The sequence below is a fragment of the Podarcis gaigeae genome, assembly GCF_964106915.1.
Source record: "Podarcis gaigeae genome assembly, chromosome: 10".
Taxonomy (NCBI): Eukaryota; Metazoa; Chordata; class Lepidosauria; order Squamata; family Lacertidae; genus Podarcis; species Podarcis gaigeae.
In genome coordinates this window covers 11925747-11934776 of record NC_139686.1, presented here as the reverse complement: position 1 = coordinate 11934776, position 9030 = coordinate 11925747, and the positions used below count along the sequence as shown (strand labels likewise).

Genomic DNA, 9030 nt, shown 5'->3' with positions numbered 1-9030 from the left:
CGAAATAAAGTATTATTCTTCTCTTAAAAAATAATAATAATAAAAATGATCGCTGAAGTGCAGAACATCCACTTAGTGGTTTTTAATGGTAGGTGATGTTGCTGTGTTGTATTATAATATCTATGTACATTGATTTATTTATTGGAGTTTAGAATAGGACTGGGATAAATTGTGTTCGTTGAGCCCGTATTTTATACAATCTGTATATGATGTTTGTTTGTTAATGTGTTGTGTGCTATGCCTAATAAAGGATTTTGAATTAATTAACATCCACACCTCTGGGAAGAGTTTTGATCTGCGATTTCTCCACATGCCTCTCTGGAAATTTGGGCAGGGCTCCAACTGGGTGGCATTAAGGCAGTCTCCTCCCTCCTGCGGGATTGGCTTAAGGCAATTCACAGCCCTTTGGCTTATTCCTGAGTCTGGGGGCTTTCAGGAATGCTGAGCGATGAGTCCGGTGGCAATTCTCTACTACTGATCTGGGGCCCGTTCTTGCCCTCGCCGGACAGCTTGGATTTCCCCCCTCCCCCTTCTAGCCAGCAATAACAGCAGCAGCAGAAGCCTCATCGGAGAAGCCTGGGGGATTTTGCTGAGCCAATTTAAAGGCTGGTGGGTCAGGCCGTTTTCTAAAACTCATTAGCCGTCAAGCTCTCTGGGCAAGTTTCGCTTCTTCTTGAAACCTCTTTGGGCTTTGTTTTCAGGCGGTGATAAACAAGGAGGAGGAAAATATCATCTTTTTTAAAAAAAGGCATAAAGGCTGTAAGGACTGAGTTGTGCCGTGTAACCCAAGCAATAGCCCCAGCATCACCAATGCCTCTGGTACGATCGCTCTCTGTCACCTCTCTCAATGGGCTTCCTCAGTGGGAAGACGAAGATCTCCCAGTGGAGGATTTATTACTCTTCGAAGTGGCTTGGGAAGTCACTAATAAAGGTTTGTACTCCTCTTCTTCTTCATCTGCCTGTGAGCTATGGGTCATATTTTACTTCTGGTTGCCTTAGCTCTGGAATCTGGGGAGGTAGAATTGGGGTTCCAATCTTTATTTGCTTGTCTTTAAAAAGTGTTCCAGACCTCATTGTTACCTATGCAATGATGGGCTACATGAAACCATGAAAATTAAACCCAAGCTGCCAAATAGAATGCAGAAATCAACAAGAGCGTTTCAAACACCTTGGTTAAAAACACAGCGCAGCGGAGCAGAACCTTTCAGATTCCAGCTTGAAGCCTCATCCTCATATGCTTTTAATTAAGGTATTGGAGAAACAAAGTTTATATATTCCGAGCTGAAGCTGCAACCCTACATGTTATAAATTAAGGGTTGGAGAAACACTGTTAAAATGTTAATTAACGTTTTTGTTCATTAAGAACTGGAGAAGCCAAAGGTTATTTTAAGAGTAGTCCATCCTTTCATAAAGATAAGGAGTCAAGGAACAGGTGTGCATTTATTTGCAGGAAGCGTGGCATGAGATGGGCACATGTAACTAACTGAACGTGGTGCCCACTGTGAATCGCTATGTGTCACAGTTTTTGCAAACAGGTTAGAGCTTTAACCCGCTTGAACATTCTTGCTCAATCCATGGGATTCTCAGCAGAAATATATTTTGTTCATTCCCAGAGTGTAGCCGAGCTGGTAAATTTTGAACAAACTGGAGTACAAATTGGAAATCACCACCATTTTAAAAAAGAAAAGAAAGAAACTGAGAACATTGCAAACCCCTTCCCTGAAATTTTACCTTCTAGACGTACCTTGAAACAATTTCCCATCTTGGTGATCCATTTTCAAGTCATAAGTATCGAATGCATTACTTTAGTGTTTATTCCCTTCCTTCACTTATATGAAAAGGAACCACATTGCCCACGATTGGGAAGACTAGAAAACATTCAAATCTGGTGAATATTTTACTGAGGCTCCTGCCTTCCTACATTCCACAATTTTGTTTCAATTCTAGCACAAAGGTAACTTTCTGCTCTGCTTGTGTGGGATGCTAGAATTTGAAAACAGATTCAGATGCTGGTAGCTTTTGATTCTGTTAAGATCTGCTATTAACATAGAAGTAGATGTCTGTTAGGAGTCTGACTGAACTTATTTTGTCCTCCTAAATTTATTTGGTGAGATTTCCACTCTTAACACGATTGCTTTCACTGTGTCGCCACATTAAGACACTTTCCTATTTGCATCCATTAATCCATCTCTGCATTTCAGAGTTGGAGTGATTGTTGAATTTGCCAGTCCAGAACCAGTTCAGACAACCATTTGTTATGCAGCAAGGTCCGCTTCAGGGTGACTTTTCAGTTAAAACTTTGGCCCGGCAAGTAGGGATGGGGGAAGAAATCCAATTTGGGTTGCGTTTAAAGGTGAACCTTCCCAATTTGCACTTTCTGAAGCACTACAAAAAACTGAAGCATGATGATCCGTGGACCTTTGCACTTCTCCCTATTTGTAATATGTAATGTGAACAAAAGGAGCTTGTGCAAAAAAATGATAATGTATATATTCGTGAACCCAGTATATAAAAAGGCACAATATTAGGGGAAATTGCTTTGCAGAAATGTGTAAATTGCATACAAAAATGTGTCTCTTAGGAGCAAAATCACACTAAAATGACAAAGATTTTTTGGGGGTGAAATGGGATGTGGGAATGTGGAGAACAGAAGAGTGAGGAAATGTGAGAGGAACTGAAATTGACAGATACCCATCCCTTGTGGCAAGCGGGTCTTTGGAATTGCCATAAACAGGAACTCTCTGTGACTCAAAGGTTTTCAGAGAAGCAATGATCCACAATTCTGACATGTGTTAGAGAATTTGCATATCAACCTAACCAAAAATTCAGCTCACGACTTTACTATGATAAGAAAAAGATGTGCAATTTGTGCCCCTTGCATAGTTGCATGGCAGTTGCATGGCTTAAAAACTATGTTCTCTTGAAGCATTTCCCTTCTTTCTGAAGGATAAAAGTAGCTGCTCCCAATCTTGCCATCATCTACCATTCTGCTTTGCCACTTACTCTCATTTTTCTTGGATGCTTGGAATTAGTAGTGAAACAAATTTATTTCCCCAAATTTGTTCCCCCAATTTCTCCTGGTTCCCAAAATGTATTGTGCTGCTAAACCTCCATATTTCCCCTGAATATTTCACATTTTGGGGCATATCATTTGATATCTATAGTATTTGGCATTGTATTTTACTTCAAAAATTGAGGACGCTGGAGAACAGTCATATAGCATCTGACAGATGACATGCAACTGTATTTAATATTTAACCACAGATGGCAAGTGAGCTGCATGCAATGCAACCACAAGGATTCGAATGTATAAATTCCAAACTCAGAATGGCAAAAATTGCAAGTGTTGGCAAGCTTAGAATATTCGCAAATGATAATTTCAGCATTAGCTAGAATGGGCATGGCCTCCGGGTTGCTAATGGTTGACGAAGGGTTTGAAGGGCTTGTTTTTGCTTCAACCTTTGAGTGAATCAAACCTGGTTTTGCATCCTAGAGAGAAACCCAAATTATATCACGCTCGAGACACGCAAGCTGAATTTTGCATCGTCTCAGTACAATTGTGTTGCCTCTGTCTTTTTTCCTGGTGGAGACCTGTGCCTTTAACAGTTCCTTTAAAAAATGTAACGGATGCTACTAGGAGCCATTCTGGTGCAGCATACTGGGCAGAGACCCGAGTTCAAATCCCTGCTGCGACACAAAAGCGTAATAGGTAAACCCTGGGCTGTGAGAATAAATGATGCGCTCCGTGGGCATTTCCTCCAGTTCCTTAGAAAAGTTATAAAGAGATGTTCTCTTTACGATGTAGCTGCATGTTTCAAAGGCCAGGACATTGTTTGTATTCCACAAAACATGCAGAGCCTAGCTGGGGAACGACCCCCCCTAATGCCATAGTGTAAATGAGTTACAATGAGTAAATGATTGACCTCCCCTCTCGTTCTCTGTGTTGGCTAAAGGTAAAGATTTAAGCTGAGAGAGTCGTTTGTAAAAACTGAAATCTTAACCCGCAGGAGGACAAATCTTAGGCTAGTCTCTGAAAACACATTGTCGAGGGTTGAAATTCTTCTCAGTAGTGCTGGAGACCGAAAAACAACATGAAAACGTAACAGGGACTTACGATGCTCTTTGTGATCATAGAATCATTGAATTGTAGAATTTGTCTCGTCCAACCCCCTGCAATGCAGGAATATAAGTGTTAATATATAGAAAATAAGCAGCAATATGTATAGGTTGAGCAGAAAGCAATCAAGCACACAGGCAACTTGACAGCAGTGCAGTAAGCCCGCAATTTACACTCATTTAACTTGCGCTCATTCAGCTTTATGTACTTGGCGAAACACAAGTTTTTAAAAAAATCAAAGGGGGTGGAAAGGGGCAGGCATCTGTGGGGGGAAGACATTAGCAATCTCACCTGCCATTGCACCCAATGTGTTTTGACTATAGGCTATTTTCGCTTCAGGCGTGACCGCTGAGCAAGTTGCGGGCTCACTGTGCATACTGTATGTTGAGCAAAAGCAACAAGAATTAGCCATGTATATAAGGAAAAAATGAGAGGTTTGACTTACCCATGTTATACATAGGAGAAGAGGAGCAGAAATTGTTTACCTGGGGCCTGCCAAAGGTGATCAGGAATCAGTGGGTCTGCCATTGCTATAAACTGCGCCATTGGCGTAGACATGTTGGGATCGAGCTTCCTTGATGGTGGAATTTGGGGTTTTCCTTTTAAACTTGCCATAAATGAGAGGCCTTTAACAGCATTGGTGGGTGTCTCCCATTAAATCACTGAGCTGGATGAGGCTTGTGGGTATGTTATAGAGGCTGCAGTGGGGCACTGTAAAATGCTGGTGAATTTTCATGAGGACTTGCTTTTCTTAAGTGATGCATAATTTAGGAGAACTGAAAAGGGGGGGAATCAGCTCTCCTAATTTCTGCATCACTTTTTTTTTTTAAGCAAGTCCTCATGAAAATCCATCAGCATTTTATAGTGTGGAGTTCTCCTAAATCACACATCTTTGTATTTAACTTTTACCCTTGATGCACATCTTCGTGAAGCAATTTTTCCTTACACGATGCATTTTTGCACACTGTTTTCACCAATCTGTGCATTTCTTTCTGCACACTTTACCCTAGTATATCCATTTTTGTGCATGCTACTTCACCCTGGAGGCACACTCCATTGTCTGACATTTAAAGGAGAACGTACCCAATCCACTCTTTCCAGAACAATTCACAACTGAAATACTTCCTTGGAAATTCAGTTTTCTGAATTTTGCTGTGTGGTTCCTCAGCCAAGTAATGTGCACCCAAAAAAAAAATTTACATAGATTGTGGTAAGGTGTGCATTAAAATGTATATAACTAATGAAGATGACATCCAAAAATGTATTGTGTTGGGGAAAGTCTGCTTTGTATTTTTATCATGGCCTTTTAGCCAAGAAGGCTTTCAGAGTGGTTTGCAAAAATCACTTCTGCAGGCTCACCTGCAGACACAGCACATGAGGAAAAAAGCAACAGGAGGAAGGAGGGCAAAGCAAGCTCAAATTCATAAAGCTACACTTGCTTAATGCTACGCTGATGTCCTTGGTGGTTCTGCTGCCCTAATCAACAACATTCCCCCTGCCCCAAGGCCAATACAATAATATTTACTTTAAAAGGTGCCTACCCACCGATTTCCAAATGCCGTGAACCACCAATAGAGGGGCAGAAGTGACTTTGCAGGGATAAGTTTCAAGAAACAGGAACTATTGCTTTAGAAATAATACGGGCAGCTGAAGCTCATGAGATTCCTTCCCAGTCTCATTTCTGGGCATTCCACGTGCTGGGATGACCAAGGCTGGTTTTATCATCTTAGGGATGCTGAGCTCTGAGGCTGCATTCGGATTACTATCTCTGGCTGGGCACATGGGCTATATAAGACGACAGAAGCTGATCCACCAGGCACAGCGGGTGTGGAATGCGTCAGCAGAAAAATCATGGCGAGAGAAGCAAGGAGACGTAACTGTTTGCCTGATCTGCTCTGCATTGCCGCGCGCCAGACTTTGGGAGGGCGGTGGTTTAAATCATCTCACTTCACGATATCCGTGGATGTTAGCTGTGGTACCTAAATGGAACATCCAGGTTAAGGGGCACTTGTGTTGTTTAGTCGTGTCCGACTCTTCGTGACCCCATGGACCAGAGCACGCCAGGCACTCCTGTCTTTCACTGCCTCCCGCAGTTTGGTCAAACTCACATTCGTAGCTTCGAGAACACTGTCCAACCATCTCGTCCTCTGTCGTCCCCTTCTCCTTGTGCCCTCCATCTTTCCCAACACCAGGGTCTTTTCCAGGGAGTCCTCTCTTCTCATGAGGTGGCCAAAGTATTGGAGCCTCAGCTTCAGGATCTGTCCTTCCAGTGAGCACTCAGGGCTGATTTCCTTCAGAATGGATCGCTTTGATCTTCTTGCAGTCCATGGGACTCTCAAGAGTCTCCTCCAGCACCATAATTCAAAAGCATCAATTCTTCGGCGATCAGCCTTCTTTATGGTCCAGCTCTCACTTCCATACATCACTACTGGGAAAACCATGGCTTTAACTATACGGACCTTTGTTGGCAAGGTAATGTCTCTGCTTTTTAGGATGCTGTCTAGGTTTGTCATTGCACTATACTGGAAGGAAAGCAGCAGAGGTGGGCTGTTGGCTGTTGTGCTCTGCTTGTAAGCTTCCCAAAGGCATCTGGCCGGTCAATGTAGGGAAAAGGATGCTGGGTTCGGGGGCGACACTCTCATTAAACAACTTGACACACTTCTCTCAGATGGCAGACCCGGGAGGAGTGGCGGATCGGTGCCTCCCGACCTTCCCATGGCCACCCAGGACTCACCCACACCTTCCCTGCCACCACAATGCCACACTCTAAATTGGTAGCAGAGGCCGCCTGAACGATTGTGACGTTGAACAAGTATACAATACTTTCACGCAAACACTTTCGCATTTGTTCAGTGTAATGTGTGAACAAGCTTCCTTGCAAGGTATGGACCCCAACAGAACAGGGCCAACAGAGGTCAGAAGTGTTGTGAAGGGGTGCAGGCAGAGACGGGAATGTTAAGGGAAAATATGCCTCTGTTTATGTGTGGAGAGAAGGCGAGAGGAGAGCTTGGGCCTTCTTCCAGATTACCTGTTAACTGACTGTCATCTTGATTTGTTTGCACGACGCTCGTGGGAAGGTTAAATGGTGCCAGCTGTTCACTGAGCATTCATTCTGATCTGTTTTGTGAAGTTATATAATGTTACATCAAGCAATTGCTGCCCCACACTTTCCCCTGGCTCTGAGCCTTCTTGCCTTGGTGGTGGGTCAATGGTGAAGGGTCAGAGGGAGAAAGGGGTGAAGACTGGGACGAGGAGGTGATGGAAGCTGAAGAGGTAACAGGGCTTAGTGAACCAGGAGAGTCTGTGGGAGAGACAAGTCTCCAGAATCAGAGGCAGAGGCTGAAGCAGGAGGGTGAGAATTCAAGAGGCATAGGCTTGGTGAAAAGTCACAGGTGTCTCCTGCTGCAAGCTTTCCTCCCCAGAAGAGGCATGAAGAGGGCAGAGGAGAGGTTGGCTGCACACAGGCGCAGTCTCTGATTGCTTGGGAAAACATGGTGGGGAGGCAGTGGCTTTCAGCAACAGATTTTCATGGAGGTTGTTGTTGTTGTTGTTTAGTCGTTTAGTCGTGACGACTCTTCATGACCCCATGGACCAGGCACTCTTGTCTTCCACTGCCTCCCGCAGTTTGGTCAAACTTCGAGAACACTATCCAACCATCTCGTCCTCTGTCGTCCCCTTCTCCTTGTGACCTCCATCTTTCCCAACATCAGGGTCTTTTCCAGGGAGTCTTCTCTTCTCATGAGGTGGCCAAAGTCTTGGAGCCTCAGCTTCAGGATCTGTCCTTCCAGTGAGCACTCAGGGCTGATTTCCTTCAGAATGGAGAGGTTTGATCTTCTTGCAGTCCATGGGACTCTCAAGAGTCTCCTCCAGCACCATAAGTCGGTGCAAATAGGATGTGAAAGCAATAGTGTTAACAAAGGAAATCTGGCCAAATATAATTAGGACAATGTAAGTATAGTCTCACCCATAATAGGCAGGTTAGACCTGCGGGAGGTGAATGTGAAGACTACTCCTTTCAGAACATAAAATCATAGAATTGTAGAGTTGGAAGGGACCTCAAGGGTCATCTAGTCCAACCCCCTGCAATGCAGGAATCTCAGCTAAAGCAGTCATGACAGACAGCCATCCAACCAATATAAGCTTTGCTTCTCCTCTCACAGTTGGTGGCATCTACACCGTGATTCAGACGAAAGCCAAAATCACGTTGGACGAATGGGGGGAAAACTACTTCCTCATCGGCCCTTATTTTGAGCACAACGTGAAGACCCAGGTGGAAGTCTGTGAACCTCCCAACGGAGCCGTGAAAAAGGCCATGGAATCCATGAGAACCAGCGGGTGCCAGGTAAACGGGATTCCTCTCCTTTTGTTTCCTGAGGCAACTAAGCTGACTCACTCAGAGATTAGCTGGTTCCACTAATGCTCTTGTCTTTCTGCCTGACATACTGGTCTCAGTCAAAGTCGATTCATTCCAGGTTATTTTTGAGAAAGGGACCCGTTTATCCAATTACACGTTTTAAGAGTGCATTTATCTGGAAGTCTGCTTAATGGGATTTCGGCCTTTGGCTTTCCAGTCCCCAAATAATGCAGTCAGATTTCTGTAGACACAATATGACCTTATCTTTGCCTGGCTGGATAAGCATGTAAATCTATCTATCATCTATCTATCTATCTATCTATCTATCTATCTATCTATCTATCTATCATCTACAGTGGTGCCTCGCAAGACGAAATTAATTCGTTCCGCAAGTCTTTTCGTCTTGCGAGTTTTTCGTCTTGCGAAGCACGGTTTCCCATAGGAATGCATTAAAAATCAATTAATGCGTTCCTATGGAAACCGCCTTCAGACCAGGTCCGGGGACAGTCTGTCCCCCGACCTCTTCTGAAGGCCGGTGGGGGGCGAAAGTCTTTGCTCC

General features: G+C 43.9%; 1 protein-coding gene across 2 annotated transcripts in view; it reads left to right on the top strand.

Moving 5' to 3' along the window:
• The first annotated feature begins 352 nt into the window (after positions 1-352).
• The window catches only part of GYS2 (glycogen synthase 2), a 147635-nt gene continuing 138957 nt past the window's right edge, over positions 353-9030 (top strand). For both annotated transcript variants that reach the window (XM_083700289.1, XM_083700288.1), the window contains exons 1-2: positions 353-931; positions 8278-8459. In XM_083700289.1, coding sequence (XP_083556415.1) covers positions 811-931; positions 8278-8459 — 303 coding nt within the window. In that variant the 5' untranslated portion in view covers positions 353-810. The remainder of the gene's footprint in view (positions 932-8277; positions 8460-9030) is intronic.